Below are 22,025 nucleotides of genomic sequence, written 5' to 3' on the forward strand. Positions count from 1 at the left end.
GGATGAGGGAGGGGACTGTCCCCCTCTGCTCTGCCCTCATGAGGCCCCAACTGCAGTACTGCATCCAGGCCAGGGACCCCAGCACAAGAAAGTTGTGGAGCTGTTGCAGTAAGTCCAGAGGAGGGCCATGAAGATGCTCAGAGTCTGGAGCACCTTTCCCATGAAGAGATGCTGAGGGAGCTGTGTGTGTTCAGCCTGGAGAAGGCTCCAGGAAACCTCACTGTGGCCTTTGAGTACTTGAAAGGAGCTTATAAGCAGGAAGGGGATTGACTTTTTACATGGGCTGATAGTGATAGGACAATGAGAGGCATGGCTCTGAACTAAAAGAAGGGGAATTTAGATTAGATGTTAGTCAGAAATTCTTTACTCAGAGGGCAGTGAGGTGTTGGCACAGCTGCCCATAGAAGCCGTGGTGCCCCATCCCTGGAGGCGCTCAGGGCCAGGCTGGATGGGGCCCCGGGCAGCTGAGCTGCTGGGTGGCAGCCCTGCCCATGGCAGGGGTTTGGGGCTGGGTGGGCTTTAAGGTCCCCTCCAACGTGAACCATTCCATGATTCTGCAGTTTTGTGATTCTGTTGTCATACCTTTTCCTGTGAGTTCTGTTACTGCTCTTGTGGTAATGGCCACAAAGAGAAAAACAGGAAACGCAATTCCAGCTTAATCCTGTGGTCTTTGGAAGGTGTGTTTTCTCCTTTGATGCCTTGTGCAGCACCGATGACATTGCTAGAGGTTATCAGAAGTTTGCCTGTGATGACTTCATTATCTGTATTCATGGGACTTACGTGCATTGCTGGCTATTAAGTGTTTTAGTTTGCATTTGTAGAGGATGTGCACATCTTTTCATAGAACCATCATAAACTGGAAGGGTTGAAAGAGACCCATAAGGACCATCGAGTCTAACTCCCGGCTCCATACAGCACCACCCAAAATCCAAACCCTATGACAATGACAAAACCTGAACTCTACCAAGCCTGATGCCACAACCACGTTTTGTTATGTGAAATCAATCTTGTAAACGGCTCTTTACCGGCCCGGGAGACCCCTTTTGCTTTCACTAGGCGTGGGTCAACATTTTGTTGCTTCCCACGGCCACCAGAACGCACCGCTCAAATGTGTGACCGGACACAGGGGCTCCGGGCTCGGCCCGCACCCCGCACCCTGACCTTGACGCGGGGATGCCGCGCCCGCCCCGCCCCTCGCATACCCAGCCGGGCAACCGGCCCGCCCCGCCCCGACTAACGGTGGCCCCCCTCCCCGCATCACGTGACGCTGGGCGGTGAGGCGCCGCCTCCCATTGGCAGCGGGCGGTGACCTCAGTGACGAGACACGTCCCGCAGCGCGGCCTCGCCCACCTCCGTGCCCGGCGGCTCGCGGCGCTATATAAGGCGGGGGGCGGGCGGCAGGGCGGGCCTGAGCGTGTGCGGGCACCGAGGTGAGCCGGGGGGGTGGGAAGCAAGGGGCTGGCCGCGCCGCGGCACCGGGTGCGGGTGGTGGCGGTCGTCGTGAACTTGCGGTGCTCGGACGGGAAGGAACCCGCCGCCGGTACCCTCCTCATCCTTCTCCCCCCTCCTCATCCTTCTCCCTGTACCCGGGTGGGGGCGAGGGGGTGCTGCTTGCCCTCAGGGGCCGGAGCTCCTCGTTCTACTGCCGGTCTGCAGGGCAGGCGCCGCAGGGCGGCGGCGGTGCGGCGTCACGGCCGGGGTGCAGAGCGCGGAGCATCCCCGCAAAGCGGCCGCGCTCAAGGTGAAAGCCGGCCCCTCCCTCCCCGCCTCGGACCGCTGCCGCCACGCGGATGGCTGCGGGCTGCGGGCGGGGCCGCTTCTCCGCGAGGGGCAGCGCCGGTGTAGGCGGGCGTGCGGCTGCACCGCCGTGTTACGCAGCTTTTTGCCTTTTCACTCTTTTCTGTGGGGAGCTTTTAAGGCTGCGGCGCCGCTCGGATTGCGGCGAAGGTCAGGGAGGGGTAAAACCGTTTTAATGGGATGGGAGAGCCGGGCACGGCACGCAGGTGCGCGCTTGCGGCTATTCCCTGCGGGCACTGCGTGCGGCAAGGCAGCCCGCTGTTCATCGGGCGTTCGGGCTTCTGGAAGCAGCCTTCCGCTGCCGGATCTGTGTGTCTGTGTGCGTGTGTGAAGCGTTTCTGCTGGCTGGGCGGCCACGCGAAGTTTGCCTTCGCTCTGAAATCTTTGATGCAGATACTCGGGGAGGGAGGGAGGAGAGGGCAAGGCAGGGAACGCGTCCTTACCGGGGCTCTGTGCTGTGGCTCCGTGTTTCTCTGTCAAAGCGTGATAAGGTGTAACTTGAGAAAAGAGAGCTAAACAAGCGCAGTTCCCTTGCAGCTCCATCCTTTTCAATGGTGCAGCTTTCCCAAGCCCCTTTCCGTTGCCCATCGTCACCTTCAGGCCGGTCGGAGGAGGGGGAGGAGAAGAGTATGAAGGCAGCCAAGCAGCAGGTGACCCCGGCTGGGGACAGCCAGCCCTCCGCCAGCCCGCTGCAGGCCGCACTGAACTCGGCAGCCTCTCCTTCCCAGGCGTACGAGACCTACATCGACAATGGGCTCATCTGCCTCAAACACAAGATCAGGAATATCGAGAAGAAGAAGGTAACGTGTCTTCCTGCTGGGGTGGCACTCTGCTAAATGGCTGATGGGAGGACTCATCAGTATAAGGGCGTGTGTGTAATAATACAGGGCTTCTTAAAATATCACTGTTCTGCGCCCTTCATGAGTTTTGTTCCACTACTGCATAGTGGGGGGGGGGGGGGGGGGGAAATGTTCTTTATTCTCATTGTAATGGGCTGCTTGCATTTGATGTGATGCGAGCGCTGTTTTGTAGAAGCAGGGATGTAGTAACTCAGAACCTGCTCTGTGGTAATTAATTCAGAGTTCAGTGACTGCTGGTCAGCATTGGGGTGCTTCTCTGCCAGGCTGAGTTCAGAACAGACTTCGAGCTGCCCTGATGTAGTTGAATGCCTTAAAAAAAAGTCTTTGTATTTCTATTGATTATATGCGTCTCATACTGGGATGTAGGGATATAAGTAAGAACATGAGTAGTCTTTGCTGTGGCTAAAGCAATGTCAAATGTTATTAACTGTGTACTGCTATATACATGGATCGACTGCTATATTTTATATATAGACAAATGTTGCTCAGCAGGAGGCTCCTACACAAAGATGCCAAAGCCTGCTTTTTTTTTTTTTTGAGTTGGAGCTGTGCCTTTTTTCCAGGGAATACAGTTAAGTATTGATGCTATACTTTTAAACATTGCAGCTGTAGCCACTCAAGCTTTTGTGTTCTAGGACTTCCCCACTGATTGCTTGGTAACTGAAAGTTATATCGATGCGTGATTATAAATCAAGAGAATGTTTTCTACAGAACTAAAGAAGCTGCTGCTGTTGCTTTTGATACTGGGTCAGAATTAAAAACAAAGCAATTGTGTGAATTCTGAGACTCTATAAATGTGTTTAAAAAACAAAACAAAAAAACAAACAAAAAAAAAACTGATGCATCATGTTTTAGGGTGAGAAGAGGTGTTTAGATAAGACTTAAGGCTATATGGCTATGGAAATTGATTCTCCTGCAGGTGTTCAGGAATTACTGCTGTCTCTTATATCATGCATTATGCTGTATTTCTGAATAATCTCAGATAAGCATGTTGCCTTTGTGATTAAGCAAGTGCATTTATTCTAACTTGGCCAAGGAAGCCTACCAGTATTTTTGTTTGTTTCAGGTTAGCACATTACAATATGGCCTCACTAGCAAATGAAAGGGACTTGCTAGAATGAATAGGAAGTATTCCTGGTTCTAGATACTGTGTTAATAAAATCTGTTTGGGCAGATAAGTGAAATAATGTTCAACTTCATGGTAGTGTATGCTTCATTTTTCCTGTGATGAAGGGCAATACCTACCAGCTTATTTTTGCATAGTTCATTTCAGCTGTTAGAGACTATTAAGTGCATTAGAAAAAAAATGGACTACTGCAATAAAATCCTGATTATCTTAGATTCTGATACACATACAGTAGAAAAATTAAGTAGGACTATTCCAGGATAGAATAACTAAATGTGACGTTGGCTTGGAAAAATGAAAAGGCACGATACTTGGAAATGAAGATGGTGAATGTGTTTGGAGCCTCTTAAAGGTTTAAGGTCAATGTATTATTTCTTAAATGAAACAAAGGCACTAAGGAAAAAAGATAAAAGGTACGAATGGGGATAAAAGGGAATGAGGAAGCCCTGGAGAATGTTTGCAAAATCAAAGGAACAGCTAAGTCTGTGTTCTCCTGAAAGTTAAAGGAGGAAGTAAAATTACTGTTTTGCTGCAGTATGCAGATTTAAAGAGAATACTTCACTCATTCTTAACATTAGAAATAAGTATAAAATTGACTTTAAATTCTCCTGTAGCTCAAACTAGAAGACTACAAAGATCGACTGAAGAAGGGAGAGGCCCTCAATCAAGACCAGTTGGTAAGCTTGCATTGTGGGGGAGTGGATGGATTTGATTGAAAGATGCAGTGATGTAACTTTGAAGAAATGCTTGTGGACTTTTGGGTTGCTGGTTTTTTTTGTTTTTTTTTTTTTTGCCAAGCAAAATGGGCAAGCTGGTAATTAAGCTGAATGGGTAAGCTTTAGCCTTCATGTGTACAGAAGGTCTGACGATTGCTCTGTAGTCTTTCAACTTCAGTGTTCCTCCATATCTCATGATGAGGTATCCACATCTAACATGTTTGGTTTTTGGTGTTGCCATGTTAGAACACAGACCAACTCTTCTAGGCTAGCTAATCCTCAGTACTTCATTAATAGATGTTAGCTGAAATTGCATGTTAGCTCCAAGACTACTAGAGTTTTGAATACCAGGATGCAAGACTGCTAATCAGCAAGTGTGGTGTGCTCCCTGAAGTTAGCTTCAACTCTCTTGGTGTTAAAACTGGTTCTGGCTTTTTTTGTCTTGGACTTCCAGTTTTCTGGAATGGGAAACTGTGTGTGTGTGTGTATATATATATATATACACGTAGTTATCTATAATATGAAAGCTGTTGCTGGGTGGTGAGGTGCCACACAATTCAAAGGGTTTATTGCTCTGATTACTGAGCATGTTTTAAAGTGTGCTTCAGAGATGTGTTAAGAGCATTCCTGTAACAAAGGGCACTGGCTATTCAGTGTTTGTGCTGACTCTCATAATGGACCAGCTGGAGAAAGAATCCATTGGCTATTAGCTTCATCACAATGCAGCAATATGGGAACACAAACGTATCTGTACTTGTAATCCTTTGTAAAGGATGACTAATCATGAAGGAGACAAGAGGGGAAAAACTGTCTGCTTAAAAGTAGACGAGACCTGTTGGAGCGAATGATCATTTAATACTTTCCTATGGAATCTGATGTCTTTTGCCCGCTTAAGCACTGGAGCAAATGAATTAAATCTCACGTGAAGTGAGATGACCTTTTAGTTCTACACTCCACTTGGAAGTAGATGGGGAAATAGCCCCATTTTGTTAAGATCCCAAGTGTTAAACTATCAGTTGTCTTCTGTTGCTAATAGATTATTGAGCAGTATTTTCCTTTAAGCTGTTAATCTGGAACATGCTGCAGAGTTACTCCTTAATGTGACTGTTGTTTTTTGCTTGGTCTGTGCTTTGAATATGAAAAAACAACAGAACGTCAGGAGAAAGTGGAAATTACGAAGTGCGGTCTAAAAAGAGGATTCTGTAGATGTTTTGTTTGCAGAATGCACCCAGCTGCACTGACTTTAGAAAATGTGTAGGTGATGAACTTTATTACTGGCTTTCACTATTCCAGCTGAGCTTAAGTATTTAGCAACTGTTAGGTGTTCACTGTAGTTAGTATACTTACCAGAGTTCAATTTTTGGAGTGTCTCAGGCTTTTAAAACAGAGTAAGATTCCATTCTGCTAGTGAACTGACTTGGTAATTAAACTTGAGATGGCTGCTCTAGGAGTGCTCAATATGTAACTGCTCTGATCAAGTCCTTATTTCAGGTGCTCCATTAAGGTACAGAAATACTGCATTTTTACACTTCAGATGTGAATTACTAATGTATATACAACTACCAGGATCTGGTGCTTGAAGCTAAAACAGAGGTTAATTGAGTTTCTGAAATAAAGCTTAACTGCACATAATATAGAAGAGCTCTAAAGCAACTTGCCATCTCTGTATTTTTCATTGTTTTTCACACAAGTACACATGTAGTGATAAGCTTGTTCTGCAAGCAGTCTGAATGAAACTAATTGCTGGTGGTGCATGAGCAATGGTATGAGCAATTAGTGTGCTTGCCTTACTTCAGGAAAAAAAAAAGTTTCAAAAATAAGGAGCTCCCAGTAAGTTTACTGTCTCCTTTGGCAATACTGTTCTGGCCTCCTGTGGCTCAGCTGATTATTCCTTACTGTCAGACCAGGAGCTAACTCTCACTCAAACATTAATGTTTCTGTTCATGGATGTTAATAACAGCTGTGTGACCAAAGGAAGCTATTGCTTTTCCCAAGGTTGTCAATCAGACAAATGGAATAACATAACCTGAAACTTGCTTCTCAGTTTAAGAGCACAGTTAATTTGCAAATCCCAAATATTATTGCGACAGTAGGTGAAGCTTTACCACTGCAGGGATAAAGCACGTGTCAACAATACTACACTGAAAGAGCTTTATGTTGTGTTACAAATGGCCTGTCAGTCTAACTTTATCTCACATTCAGTTTGGTTTATATTCATAGTAAAGCACATATGTGCTGTAGTTAAATTTAACTTCTTACTTCCCAAGTTTTCCTTATGTTAAGTGGGTATGTGCAGCATATCTGAACGACAGCATTTTGCTATCTTCAGACTTCAAGGAGACTTACAAATGAGTTTACTTCTCAGTGGATAAGGGAAGGAATTCATAGGGTGTATAAAAATGTAATTAAGAATCTACATTCTTTTTGAAGTTGATGGAGTAAGGTGTGTTAAAGCCATTAATGAAGTCAGGAACGCTGCTTTACTTGTAGAAATAAAATTTGCAAGACTTCAGGAGAGTATGACTTGCCCTCCATACTTCTGAAAGCTTTTATGAATTACCTGTCAAGGTATTTCAACTAAGCATCAGGCTAAAGCCTCAGTACTAAACTTCTGTAATTCTTTCAAGTTTCATGTTAGTATCTGATGATAAACAGCTGTTTTTATCTGATTGTTGAGACTTGCAGAAACAAAGAAAAATGGAAAACAAGAGATGTTTAAGCTTTCCTGCTTCAGCATTAGCGTACCAAGCATTGCATAAGGTATTGCATGGAAAATGCATCTCAGATGGTTATTGATAGTGATGACAGTGTAAGTTGTTACAAGTTAGTGTCAAAGAAGAACCTACTAGATCACTAGCTCTGCAGTGAGGTTAAGTAAAATAGGTTTGAGATGCAATCAGTAGTCTTAAGTATTAAATGTACTTTTATCTATTTCTTTATAGGAGGCAGTAGAGAAATATGATGAAGTAGTACACAATCTAGAATTTGCCAAGGAGCTTCAGAAGACATTTTCAGGTCTTAGCCAAGATGTAAGTATAATATGTTGCTCATGACATTGTCAGGAGTTGACTGATCTTTGCACTGTTCCTCCAATTGCTATATTTACGTGCCACTGTGCAGATTGCTAAGCAGTTTGTCTTGGAACTCAGGTGAACAATCTGTTTATACTGTCTGAAACACAGACTAGATCAGAGTAAATACTGACAACTGTATGATGCTGTTTTCAATGTGGTGTTCTCTGTACTGTTTTAAGAACTTGTGCTTAACCAAACTGAATAATTTGAACTTGTCTGTATTTGAGATGACTCTAGGTTTAAAATGGAACCATCTTGCCTATGGCTTGTGCCTAGGGTAGACTCATTCCCTGTGTAGGTGTGGACTGGTGGATGATCAGCTCCACTGAAGAGTCCATGGAGGTCCTCCTTGTGGGCAGCAGCCAAAGTAAACTGCATATCCTGTAGCAGTGAAGACCAGACTCCTAGTCAGTATTTAAAGGGAACTGATTATTTTCACTTAGTGTTCATTAAACCAGCTGTGTCTATCCCTGGCTACTCAGTGCACAGATGTTATACGTGATTTGAGTCCACTGGTGGGCCCCTGTAAGGCCAGGTGCTAGAGCAGATCAGTGAAAGCCTGGAAGCACTGGGCTTACTGAACCCCAAGAAGTGAAGAATTGGCAGGAGTTATGTAGTATTAGTCCTCAGATACCATAAAAGATAGAGCTAGTCTTTGTTGTGAGGTATGTAGAAGAATGAATAAGAAATTGAGATAGCGGATTCCAACTAGATAGGAGGGAAGCTGTCACCGACAACTGAGCACTAGAACAGACTGCCTAGAGAAGCCATTGAATCTCTCCCCAGGTATTTGAGGCCTGACTACAGTGAAAACTAAGTGGTTGGTTCTTGATTCAGCATCATTCTTCATTGTTCTGGAGGCTGGGCTAGGTGACCTCTTAAGGTTCCTTCTAAATGAAATGTCTTTTTCCAGTTTATTTCCAGTATGGAAAGCACTGGTATTAAGTAACTTCGGCTTCAGTTAGTACAGCTCTTGGTGAGATTCTGCTGAAGATGAAGGACTTTGCTACTTATTCTGCTGTAGTTTTCTCTAATTATGGCAACTTACAGTTCCAGTGTTTTATTTAGGACTTCAGGATTTGATGTGGCATATTTTCATGTAAGCAAGTGCTTTCTTTGACTGCTGGGGAAATTAGTTTCTTGGCTCTCAGGAAAATGCAGTTCTTGTGAAAAGATCTGATCTGATGTAGTGCTGGGGAGGCAAAACATGATTAGTCACTCCTCTGGCAGAATTTCTTTGCCTCTTGTATAATACTGACAAGCTAGACTAGTAAAACGGTCTGTTTGTGAGTGAGACCCAAGCAATTTTGCTTAGACTTCTTTTCTTGTATGTGTAGTAACTGCAGGTAAGACTTTGAGAGGCTTACTGCATTGTGTGGTTTAAGCCTTTCCAGTGGTATTGCTGCTTTTGGGTTCACTTGATTATCGTGTTGAACACAAACCACTATGCTGAGTATCAAAACATGGCTTATCTCGTAGCTTTCCTCAACATAGCTTCCTGTAAAACAGCAGAAATAAAGGTTTTTGAGCCAATGTGCCTTGCTTTTAGGTATTTCTAGTAATCAAAATCTTATCACTAGCTTCTGCTAGTTCAGGTTTATTCTTGAGCTTATGCTATATTTAAAATACAAGCTAATATTTTTTTTCTTGACTCTACTTCTAATAGATATTGGAATGCTGGGAGCATGGAGGTTGTATATATTCTGTGACTGCCGTTTCTTATTTGAGTGCCTCAGCCTTCTGCTAACAGAATAACTGTGGGACTCTACTATGTTATTTGAACTGGAATGTTCAAAGTAGTGGGCAGTTTTCTCCCTAGGAAGAGTTTGAGACGGCTTCTGCGTCTTGAACTTCACATGATGATGTCAGATGGGCTTGAGTTTGTGCATCGATATTAATTCTATCAATTTCCTTTATTCACTCTGGAAAGCAATTAAAGTGATTAGCAGTGATATACTATGCAAATATAGCAGAGGAAAATTAAGAGTGAATCTGCCAGTATTCAGTTTCATTTAAAGCTATAGGTGTAGAGATTGAATAGTAAAGTGGGGAAATCTGCCAGAGGAAGAACTTGCAAGGTCTTGTATCTGAAAAAAGAACTAGGTGTTTATTTAACCAAGGTAGGGTGATCAATACTAGAACTGTTCTGTTCTAGAATCTTGTTGTTTGGCTGTTTAACTGTTGATTTAATATATTGAAATAGTTGCTGAAAGCACAGAAGAAGGCCCAGCGAAGAGAGAGTCTATTGAAGCTTGAAGCAGAGAAGAAAAAACTGCGTACAATTCTTCAAGTCCAGTATGTGCTGCAGAACTTTACTCAAGAGCATGTTCAGAAAGATTTCAAAGGTGGTGTGAATGGTGCAATATACTTGCCTTCTAAAGAACTAGACTACCTCATAAGATTTGCAAAACTGACATGTCCAGAAAGAAATGAGAGCTTGAGGTAAGTTTGGTGCTTTTGTGTAATGAATATACTTGGTTTGCTACAGTAAGTGTCCTGTTTGACACTGCCATGTCTTGAAATGTTATGGTTTGGGGCACAAATTAAAACTCCATACAGTACACTTTCTCTAGTCCAGATCTTGGAATATGGCAGAACTACTTCACTCTGAGCCTTAAAGGAAAGCTACTGTACCCGCTTTTCCAGTTGTTCAGACTACATACAAACCCTCCTCTGTTAAATCTTTTTGTATTTCCCTGGGGAGGCACTGCAATATCACCATAAGTAGGAATTGGTGGCATGCTGCTTCATTGAGGTCTTGTTGTACATCTAATAAAAATGCAGTGAAGATGAGATGTGTTCCATTCATGTGATAATCAAGATGAGCTGCTTTGGGGTAAAGGAATGTAACGGAGTCCTTTAAGATATGACATACTTTAGCTCTGTCACTCACTGTAAGGTTGTGGTGTATGGTAGTACCTGTCGTGGTTGTATTATGACTGCTAGGAGTGCTTAGCTTCACTCTGCCTTAAGACTGCAGTAGACTGTGCATAAACATGGAAAACCTGTTAGATGGTAATCGGAAACACTTTGTGGAAAAGTAATTATTTTCATTGTAAAAAGTGACTTCCTGAAATTCTTAATCACTTATCACACATATGCTAAGCTAGGTTAATCTTTGCTCTTAAAAGTTATCTTCTAAAGTTACTTACTAAAAATACAGTAGTGTTTCATCTTGGTGGGAAAAAACAGTTATATCTCGTTGTTTATTCCACAAAATCATTACTCTTTCCTTTGACAGTAAGTTTCACATTGATGCCCTTTAACATCATTTGGGGGCTGGGGAGAGGAGGAGGAGAACCATGGGCCTATGACCAAATGCTTCACCTAGCAGAATGACTAGAACTGGTGATGGCTACCTTCTGTGCATGTGTCCAATAAATGAGGCAGTAGGATGATTAAGAGAGAATGGGTTCCCCAGCTGGGATTCCTGGCTCAGAATGAAGTCCAGCCATGTTGCTTTGTGGGATAATACTAGGCTTTCCAATTTGTATAATTTACAAGCAAGTTAATTTGCTAGACTGAATCTTGCACAAATTATTAAAATCTATCTTTTCTAGTGCATAGTAGTGTTGAGGATTTACTGTTTCCGGCCTTACTCCAGAAGGCTAAATGTCAGTATTTCCCAATGAAGGATTTTGGGGGCAGTGCAAGACTTGATTTTTGGGTACATTTCTACCTGGTAAAATGGTCTTTTCTTTTCTAGTGTTGAAGATCAGATGGAACAATCATCTCTTTACTTTTGGGACCTTCTAGAAGGCAGCGAGAAACCCGTGGTGGGAACAACATGTAAGTGCTTCATCTGGAGGAAATGTGTGCTATTTTTAATATCTAAAACAAACAGAAATGCTTGATTTACATGTCGCCATGTATATTCAAGTGCTATGTGCAATTCTGTTCTCCAAGGAAGAGCTATTTAGTTACTAAGTACAGATTAGTAACAATGCGGTAATCTTTCCCTGGATAAAGAAACCATTGTCTTATACTGATGTCTGTATCTTTTGTGTGAGCCTAGATTGTTCTGAGGAATATTGGTGGTAGCAGATCAATAGTAACTACATGAATTTACTGAATGGTAGTGGGGGTGTCTTGTTGGATAGCTGTGCAAATGGAGTAAGTGTGGAACTCTGTTACTGACCAGAATGCTTAGTTGAATATACTGATGTCTTGGCTGAATGCTAGTCAAGATATGACATTGAGGAACAGCAGTTGTTAATGAAATTGGGTGGGAGCTCTGATCATCTACAGTGCAGTTTCACCTATTGAAAATATACTCACTTTATCATGCACCAGAATCTATGGGACTCTGCATATTCTTTTGTTCTTTTAATTTCAAAAGCCCTTGGACAATCTTGAACAAGGGCTTTTCTCATTTTTCTTTTTGTAGTTTGTTTTTTGGTTTTTTTTTTTTTCCTTTTGCAGGATCTTACTGTTGGGAGGAGGGACTGTAGGGCAGTTATATGGTGACCACATTACAGCTTTACCTCTGCTACAGCCAGCACAGCCTGCTGTGTTGTATCAACACTGTTTAGTTCACAAATATGAAACAAATCCTTTTTAGGTTTTTGTGATCTAATGTTGCTAATGATCACCTTATATGTATCTAAACACAAACTACAGCCTTTACTCTAGATTGTCAAGATATTTTCTGCTAAATTAAGTGGTCTGGCAGATATTCCTTTAAAAATATTTATGTAATTTGGCAAGAGGCGTAAGTAGCTGGAGAAGTTGCAATTTATACATGGGAAGAATCTTGGTCTGTAATCTAAATATTCCTTGATTTTTGAATTTGCGTATTTTAACTTCATAAATTTTTTTTTACCTTTTCAGATAAACACATGAAGGACTTGTTATCCAAACTTCTAGACTCTGGTTACTTTGAAAGTATTCCAACTCCTCGCACCACTGTGCCAGTGAAAGAATTGGAGGAAGTACATAGAAAATCTGAGAGGACAAGACAGATGTCAAAAGGAGAACCTATCAAAGAATCAGGTAGAATATTTCAGGGTACAATTTCTGTATTAAAATATTGGGATAAACTTGAACTAAGCATTGATTTTTTGCATAGCTTGATGCTAAATCTAAACCTATAACTTGCTTTCAATTCAGTAATTAAAACTAAACCTGAAGGGCTTGCCCTGTTGGGGGGGGGGGGGGGGGGGGAACCTAATTAATAGTAATGGGTTCTTTTTACCTCTTGAGCATACCTCTGTGTGAGAAACATAATATTCCTTTTACCAAAAACTTAATGGTTTCTGGTAATTTCTGCAAGTGTTAGAATGTGATCAGAAAATGGAAAATAGTCTAAATATCTCATGTTGAATGCTGAGATGAGGTTTCACTGCATCAAGTTTAGCCTTTGGTCTTACTATTCAAATAGAATTAGAGACTTGCTGTTGTTTAGCTTGCTCTCTGCATTTGATCAGTTGAAACAAATTAACATCCTTTCTCTAGAATCCCTTGTGGAGCTTATGAAGTCTGAAATACAGCCACAGGAGGTAAGATGCTCCACTGTTAATTGCCTTTCTTTAGTATTGTGATTTATCAGAAATATTACTGCATTTCTCAGCCCTTTAAATTTCAAAAAGCCTGAGTAACAGCTAAGCTGCTTCCTTATGTAGGAACTGTTACAGAAGACTTAGTTGCCTTTCTATTTCTCCACATTTGTGGCTCCTGTAAGGTATTTGAGGGTAAATGGGGAAGAATTACATAAAGCAATACAATACTTCAATGCTCTTTCTTTTCTGAATAAACTAAAACATCAGTTTTGGGAATGAAAACAGATGTAGCACACAAAAAAATTTTTTGTGTGCTACAGTATAGAGAAAAAAATAGCATGTACTAAAGCTTTCCCTAAAAGGCAAGCAGAGGACTTAGTATTGATAGCATTGAGAATGATGCAAATCTTACTCTTTCTCAGAAGAGTGATGATCCTGAGACAGCCGTGTGTGCATAAAGGTGTAAAGATGTACTTCAGTAGTCCTCCTAACTCTTGAGTTTAAGTACTCAAACTTTAACTGGCAATAGCATGAAAGCTATTAGACTTGGTTCAAAATGAAGGGAAGGAGGTTTGGTTTTTTGGAAGTGCAGATAGTGGATCTTAATGCTGAATCCCTCTTGTAGGATAGCTCACTAGAGAAATAGTCCAGAACAAGGCTTTGTAATGTCTGGTAACATTCAGATTCTAAACTTTTTCTGATATCATGTCAGAAAAATCATAGCCAGGATGTCTTCACTTCAGATACTGACTTCCTGTTTATGACAAAGTAGTAACTCAGGATATCTATAGGATATCTTAGTTGAAAACTGACAGAATATTGGTAATATTCACAGGATGGAGTTGAAGTCCAACTGTATTAAATTAGAAACTGAGTATTTAAACTCTAAGAATCAGTTATACTTGATTACTGCACGCTACCTAGGTCAAACATTCTGGGAGGAGGTGGTGGTGCTATGCTTATTAAAATGGCTAATAGTAGATGCTACAGACTTCTGGATGTTTAGGAGAGCTACCTTTTACAAAAGGCACAGCTGAACTGGATATTGTTACTGCCTGAGAAATTCAGTTAGCCTTGAGGATAAGGATCATAGATTCACTCAGCTTCAGTATGTTTCATTTGTGCTGTTTGGGATTGTTTTCATACTTTTGTGGCACACCAGAAAAAAATACCACACTAATCTGCAGTGTTGTAGAATAAAGCCATAACTGCCTACATGGTTTCTATGGCTAGAACTTAAACTGCTTAGATTCTACATTTAGCTGAGCTTTGAGTAGCTGGATGACCTAACTTAACTGACCTGAACTGTAGTAGCAAAATGTTTTCTTGGAGCCATTAAGTTTCTTTGGTCTATATAGTTTCTCAACAGGCGTTATTTGCCTGAAGCAGAATACTCTGTCAAGAAGAAGCCAGAAGAGCCCAAGTCTTGGGAAGCTGAATGTGCTAGAAAACAAGAACCTCCAAAATCCTGGGAAATGCTTGTTGATATTGAAGAGCAGGAGCAGAAGCAGAAAAAAGAGACCTTAAAGCCTTGGGAATCTCGTGTTAGGCAGCAGGAAACAAAACGGCCAGATTCACCAAAGCATTGGGAAGCTCATGTTAAAGAAGAGGAGCAGAAGCGTGAGCCTACAAAGTCTTGGGAGACCCGTGTTGAAGAAGAACAGAAGAAGCAAGAAGCTCCGAAGGCCTGGGTAGCACGTGTTCGAGAGGAACAGGAGTCCTCCAAACCTTGGATAGCAAAGGTTAGGGAAGAGCAGGATCAGAAGAAACAGGAATCTCCTAAGCCATGGGTAGCAAAAATTAGGGAAGATCAGGAACAGAGGAAACAAGAGTCCCCAAAACCTTGGGTAACAAAAGCTAAGGAAGAACCAGAGCAAAAGCAGGAATCTCCAAAACCTTGGGTAACCCAAACTAGGGAGGAACCAGAACAAAAGAAGCAAGAGCCTGTGAAATCATGGGAAGTGCATGTTAGGGAAGAGCCAGAGCAGAAGAAGCAGAAGCCTGTGAAGGCTTGGGCTGCACATGTTAGGGAGGAGCCAGAGCAAAAGAAGCAGGAAACTCGAGAGGCTTGGGAAACAGCTGAGAGGCAACAGCAAGTGTCATCACAGCAGTTACAGAATCCTCCGAAGTCCTGGGGAGCTGCAAATGTTGGGCCAAAGGAGCAGATGGGGCCAAAGAAGTTTGATATGGAACCCAAAGAAGTGAGTTGGCATATGTAGTATTACCTGTCATGAAATTTGACATTAGTGTATTGGACTAAAGCTTCATTATTAGCAGAGGCTTTACAAGGTGTAGCTTGTAGACCTGTGTAGATTCCCATTTCATTCTTCCTTAGGTGAAGTAATTCAATTCTGTTAGTTAAGCTTTGTGTTTGAATAGCAAGATGGTGTGCTGCTTGGCTTTTTATGTCAACACAGCATTGCTGTGTTTGAACCTTGATTAACTGCTTTATGTGTAAGACAGAAGAATTAACTTAGCTCATCCCCAGCTATTGGCTCTGTCCACTGTTATCAGTGCAAAGCAGGTATGACTCATCTGGGGATCAAATACTTTCTGTGACTGCATACAAATAGCACTTCAGTAATTTTTTAGGCTTTTGATTAAAATAGCTGATTCAAGGGAACTAACATCTAGTTCAAGCAATACCAACTGTACAGAGGCTTAAATATGTATTTCCAGATGAATGCAAAGCTATACTGCTGCCCTGGAGATTCTAACAACAGAATTGTTTTAGAAATGTAAAATGAAACCCACTGTAGGGTTGATGGCTGAGCAGACTGACAGACTTATGTTAAGTTAGCTTTTCTTACCTGTGCTCAGGTAGCAACAGTTCTTACTCTAGGGATGGACAAGGTTGTAGGCAAAGCAGAGTTCAGTTACACCATTAAGTAAGACTTGAGGAAGAAAATGAGGAATTGCTCAATTCTCTCCTACAAGTTGCTGTTGTCAGCACTTACCTTCTTTCTGCAAGAAAGCAGAAATCAATTTACTTTATATTGTTCACAGCAAATGGTTAAATTTAAATTTAGTCTCATCAGTAAACCTGGCAAAACTGAAAAATGGTTATTCTTGCTTCTAGAGGCGGGAGCGCAAACAGAAGGTTGAACATGAGATTAAAAGAGTAGGTAACATGCAGCACTGGGTAACCAAATGGGTGAGGTGTTTCAGCTTTGTCTTCTACTCTTAAGCTGAGTGGAATCACATCTGGTGGTGGTGGTGTAGGTATGGAACTGTTCTTTCACTCATAACTGAGCACAAACAGGTGTTGCACAGAATTAATGTCGTGGAGTTTATTTGAACTATGGTGCAGTCTCAAGCATTTTAAGATATTTTGGAATTTCTGGTGTCAGCAAAAAGCAAGATTGTTTCTAGTAGGATGGGTACCTTATTTTGTGTAAGATAGGTGGCTTAAGTACTAGGCAAAACTTTTTGCTGAGGAAAAGGAGGGATTCTGGTCAGCTGGGGAAACTCCAGCTGCCGAGGAGTGTTCTTTAGTAATGTGTAGTTCCACCAAATTCAATGAGGTGCTGCTTATGTTGGCTTGCTGAATTAGTAAATGAAGCCTGTTTGCTCCTGAACTTTGCTTTATGTAGCAGGCCATGAAGAAACATCAGCTGGCTTTTTGCATAGTTGCTGTTGGCAAATTGTTATATCAAGAGAGCACTAAATGATTAAAAAGTGTGCTGTCATCCTAGGTAGCATTTTATAACTCGCTTTATCAAAATGAATGTTTAGCTTTGCTTAAGCTGCGTATAAAGAGCATAATTGAAGTATTTTAAACTTTTTGGTTAGTGAAACTTTTAAGAAAAGCAAGGGGAGGCAATGCCATGTGAAATCCACTTATTTTCCTGGGAGAGCCTATGAAATGACCTTGTGCATGATAGATAAATGGTTTGTGTAACTTCTGTTCTGATGCTGACATCTAACCTTTTCTTATTCCATGAAATGCATGTTAGAGCTCTCAAATTTTCTCATAAGCTGCTAGATTTTGAGACTTGGAAGTATGCTTATTAACTTAATGTTCATACCCTAAGGGGTGATACTTAAGGAAGGCTCAGTGAGCTGCTGTGTAGGTCTTTTAAGCCATTATTCTACATAAATGTGTAACTTAGAACAGCATCTAACTGTTCACTAGAAAACCCTCTCAGCTTAAAACATTGTTTTAAGTAGAGTACTTCCTTTTCAAAGCATCTGAGATGCAAAGCCTGGTAAACTGTTGTTTTTTCATATGTGCTCTGTGTGGCACTTACCTTTTAAATAATTCTAGTTTTGAACATATAAGTTGAAACACTAATGATAAAAAACAAATCTATATTGGGAAGGTTCCATGTCTACTTCTGCTTAGTGGATTTCATTATTCTTAGGCACTTGAAGATAAATTCTACAGAATAGAGAGCCTCTGCTTCACTTCTAGTTTAAAGCTCTATCAGATAACAACCCCTGAGTAGATGCTCTCCTAGTCAAAAGAAACAATGCAGCCAGTATACTGTTGAGAAATGTAGTGCCATAGTGTATTTGTAGTTGGAAGGGACCCACGAGGATCAAGCATGACCTCAAAGGATGGGGCGAAGTAGAAGACTAACAAACTGCAGAAGCATGCAGGAGTTTATGGTCTTTAACAACCACAAGTGAAACAATGCAGTCTTTTTGGCTTCCATGTTTTGAGGCAGTCTTCACTTGTTTAATATGTAAGTTGAACTTAAAACTGATGATTACCTACAGAGCTTCAGACACTGCCAGATTTACTTGCTTAGGTGACTTAAAGGCAAAAAAACCTGTTACCTGTTTGCAAATATATAGCAATGTAAAGTAGTGTACTTGTCTTAGTGAAGAAAAAGAGCACATGACAGCAAGTGTTTCAAGATGAAGTGTGTGTAAGGGATGGGTAACAGGGATGGAGAAGGAGGTTTTGACTCCTACTTAACTGATAAATTGCCCAGATTTAATTTTATTCATTTGTAACTTTTGTATTAGATCCTTAATAGGTTTTTGTTACTGAAAGCAAGAACAGTAAGAACTTGCATGCAGTTAGGAGAAAAAGCTATTGCTTGTGCATCTGAGTTTCTAATTAGGATGGATAGTACAAAGGTACCACTCTAGCTCTAGAGTACAAAAAATGAACTTTTCACAGCTCAAGAAGTAGCTATCATGTGGGCCATGTACTAAAATGGATTAATGCAATGTTAATGCAGTGCTGCATGTACATGGATTGTGCTTTGTGAAGCTGGCTGAACCCTGTAGGCTTCTTTGTGCATGTTACTGAAACTTCTGCAAATGCACTGATTAGTTTCAAGTAGTTGAAGAGATGTATCTGGACTTATCCTAAAATTAGTTGATGGCACTTGAATTTCTTTTGAATCTAGTGTGACAATTAAAAATGTCACATGTACTCTTCTGCCATGTATTTTTTCTAATGAATTAATGTAAATACTCAATTATGCCCTTGTGCAGAGTACTGAAATAGTAATCTGCTGGAAACACAGATGTTGGCACTGTATGAAAGTGTTCTGTGTTTTGATAAAACATTTCTATTTCTCAAAGCAAAGTGAAAACCAGTACGGAAGAACAACTAGGAGACCATCTGAAACAAGGAGTAATGAGGCTCTGTAGAAGTCATTGTTGAGGTACAGAAAGTGAGGTGGGGTGTGCAGGTATATGCACACCAATATTTCATGCTGATCTTCAGAGTGTAATAAAATGCTTTCTGCTGGAGCTGTTACATTGAGAACATGTGGCTCTGAAAGCAAAGAAGTCTGATTGCAAATAACCTGCTTGCTGCAGTACATCTTAGTTTCTTCAGCATGTCTGAAAATGCCATCCCAGTAAAAGGTCTGTACTTACTGGCATGTGTTCTGCTGGAAGGAAGTATGTTAAATCTTGAGTGGTGCAGTTCTGGTATTAAGATTATTCTGGCCTCAACTTGAACATATGTGATTGTAAGAAACCAAATCAAGCGAATCCTATGACTTAACTAGTTATGACAACAGTAAGCTGATTCTTTCTTTTTTCTGAAGTGGGAACTTGAACCAGAAAACATCAAAAACAGAATTTCTTGGCCTGTGGTACCCAGTATTTATAGCTTACGCTGGAAGTATATTGGATGAAAGCAGCTTGCCTTGTTCTCAGTGTTAAATGTGATCTTTTTTTCCTTTGTAGGTGCCTAAACCTGTACATCAGCCAGCTGCAGAATTTTGCTCTACTTCAACTCTTCCAAAAGATCCAGTACTGAGAAGGGAAAAGCTTCAGGATTTGATGACTCAGATACAAGGGACTTACAACTTCATGCAAGTATGTTTTTTTTTTTTTGCTCTGTTGCTGTAGCAGATCCAATGCATACTAGGTTAGGAAAAACGCAGTGCTGACTATGCATGTTTGCATTGAATGAATGGATCTAACTCTACTTAGTTGACAGCAACTTGTCAAATGAATGTTTTGTGTGTATGTGGAATCTAGTTTCCTACCAACTAATCATCTTTTTCTCAAAAGGAATCCATTCTGGATTTTGATAAAGCTTCACCAAGTGCCATTGGTTCATCTCAACCACCTTCAGTTACTCCAGCAAGTAGCCCTGTAGGTAGGTAATGTTGTAAGCATAACCAGCAGGGTTTGCTTGGCTGTCAAAACACCTAGTTGGGAAGACAGCCTCCTTAATAATGAAGAATACCAATGTCTGTCAGAGCAGCTCAAACCATTTAACTTTTTAAACCATTGCTGGATGTGGCTTAAACTCCTATTTGCCTAGTAATGGAATGCTTCTATAATCACTAACTTGCATGTTCATCTAAATCCAGCTGCAGAGTGGGCATGTTGTCAACATACCAGATTTTTGTCTAGATGTGGTATGTAGCTATTAGATGTGGCATATAGATACAGACCATGAATGAGCTCGGGTCAAGAGCAGTTAACTAGTTATATGTACAAAACAAGCTTTATATAATTGGCCATGATAAGAAATCATTTAGGTGGTTTGTAGGCTGTAAAACATTAATTACCCAGTTTGTAAAATACTTAATTGGTCTTGGTTTTTATTTGGAAAGTGATCATCTCTACCTTGGTAGAGATATTTTGATCACTGGACACCTGCTTTCTTTTATTAAAAAAAAAAAAAAACAACTCAGGCTTTCCAATAGGTGTAATTTAGCGATGCAAGTCTAACATACTCTAAAAATAGTGCATCTTTGTATACTGAATGTTCTGAATTTAAAGACTGTTGCTTAACTCATGTTCTTTTACAGCTTCAAAAGAACAGAAACTGCCAAGTCAAAGTGATTTTCTTCAACAACCTCTGCGAGTAAGTTGATGCTAGGGCTATCTTGAGGAGGCAAAGCAGTAACCAAGAAATGATAGAACACTGGCTTTGTAACCAGTATAGTATAAATTCACTTCAGTAGCTTGAAAGAAAAAAAAGTCAAAGAATTGCTGGCTGCTCTTGTGCTTATCATAAAGGAAATGAGAAACAAATGTTAATTTTATTGAAATATGTTGAAGGCATGCTCAAATAGTTCAATGTTTAACTCCTAGTTTCAAGTCATAGCTAGTGGTGTGCAGGAGAAAATACTGCATTTCTAGATCATGAATGTCTTCATCTTTGATATTCTTACTTATGCCAAAGATGCAGTTTCTGCCATTGTTAGGTGAACCTTAAGTTCACTTAATGTGCTTGCATATCTTAACTACTTTGGCTTTTAAACAGGCTTACTTATCACTAATAAACACTCTTAATTTAAAAAAAAAAAAAAAGCTTTGACTTACTGGTCAGAGTACTTCAGAGTACTGCATCATTCTGAGATTTGCTTGTAAATGCTTAGAGTGAATTTCAGGGGCAGTCAAGAATTCAAGGTAATTCAAAATCCTGTGTTTTTTGTTCTTGCAAGGCTACTGAATCATCCATGACACTGCACGGTTCTAATACTTCCCTAGCATCTGCTGATCAGACACTTTCTGGCTCTGAAACTGAGGAACTGGTAACATCACAGACAGCACAGGTAATGTTTTCTGGTGTTCGCTGACATTTGAGGATCTGTAATAGCCAGCCTTAGCAGAAAGCTGTGGTGGGACCTCTCCTCAATTAAACTATATGTAACAGTACAGTGTCAGAGTGCAGGTGACACAAGTAATGTATCATGGATAATGGAGAGGTCATTGGAAAAGTCTTCCTAATACCACACGATTGCAAAGTGAACAGTCTGCCCCTTGAAATGGGAAGGGTGTGAAAGGGAAATTGCTGGCTAGGAAGTGTAGTGCATTTTCTTGTAGAGTTGTGCTTTGTTCAATGCAGAACCTTCTCTGACTGTGGAATATCCATAAATTAGGGTGGATGTTGTCATGCGGTAGCAGGCTGTAAGCTGAAAGCAGGTGTTCTCTTGTGCAGCAATGGAAGAAATCCTTGGCATCTGTCTGGTTTCAAGTTAAGACTTCAAAATTTGCTGTCTTATCTGTATTTATATGCAATTAAATCTTAAGCTAGCATTCCTTAAATATTAAAAGCTGAAGAAATAGCTTCAGTTTATGCTGATGATTGTCTTCGATCTGTATTTCTGTGGCTGGAAATGCAGTTAAGCTTCACACTGGACTCTCTTAATACTGTGTATGTAGATTACAATGAAGTGTTTTTCTGCTAATGTACATGCTGTGCATCAGTGTACAATGTATGTAGCATTTACTGTGTTCTTCAATATACTGTATAACTATAATATCCCCATCAAGACTTATTCTTTGCCTTCTACCTCTTGGATCAGTGGTTTTAGCCTGGTTCTTGACACTATCTTTTTACAATGCAATAACATTTCCTATATTTAAGTATCTTTAATGTGAATCAAAGAAGCTTGTACTATGGCAGACATCTGATTTTTAGGAGAATGTTCTGTTTTTGCCAATGTAGTGTTTATGATTAGGGGTTCTTGTGCTTAGTCCATCCCTAATCACTTAACTTTGAAGTGTTACGGCTTGCTTCA

At 40.9% G+C, this 22,025-nt stretch overlaps 1 protein-coding gene across 3 annotated transcripts in view; it reads left to right on the plus strand.

Moving 5' to 3' along the window:
- The first annotated feature begins 1,322 nt into the window (after window positions 1-1,322).
- Window positions 1,323-22,025, plus strand: part of CAPRIN2 (caprin family member 2) — a 31,766-nt gene continuing 11,063 nt past the window's right edge. The window contains exons 1-14 of one of the 3 annotated variants that reach the window (XM_048934313.1): window positions 1,323-1,430; window positions 2,335-2,597; window positions 4,398-4,460; window positions 7,442-7,528; window positions 9,777-10,015; window positions 11,280-11,362; window positions 12,404-12,565; window positions 13,028-13,071; window positions 14,430-15,272; window positions 16,151-16,192; window positions 19,228-19,359; window positions 19,558-19,645; window positions 20,307-20,362; window positions 20,946-21,056. In XM_048934313.1, coding sequence (XP_048790270.1) covers window positions 2,349-2,597; window positions 4,398-4,460; window positions 7,442-7,528; window positions 9,777-10,015; window positions 11,280-11,362; window positions 12,404-12,565; window positions 13,028-13,071; window positions 14,430-15,272; window positions 16,151-16,192; window positions 19,228-19,359; window positions 19,558-19,645; window positions 20,307-20,362; window positions 20,946-21,056 — 2,199 coding nt within the window. In that variant the 5' untranslated portion in view covers window positions 1,323-1,430; window positions 2,335-2,348. Of the gene's footprint in view, window positions 1,431-1,516; window positions 1,541-2,334; window positions 2,598-4,397; window positions 4,461-7,441; window positions 7,529-9,776; window positions 10,016-11,279; window positions 11,363-12,403; window positions 12,566-13,027; window positions 13,072-14,429; window positions 15,273-16,150; window positions 16,193-19,227; window positions 19,360-19,557; window positions 19,646-20,306; window positions 20,363-20,945; window positions 21,057-22,025 lie in introns of those variants that run through there. The other 2 variants (XM_048934314.1, XM_048934312.1) reach the window with 2 other exon arrangements.

This window comes from Lagopus muta, chromosome 1 (assembly GCF_023343835.1).
Source record: "Lagopus muta isolate bLagMut1 chromosome 1, bLagMut1 primary, whole genome shotgun sequence".
Lineage (NCBI taxonomy): Eukaryota > Metazoa > Chordata > Aves > Galliformes > Phasianidae > Lagopus > Lagopus muta.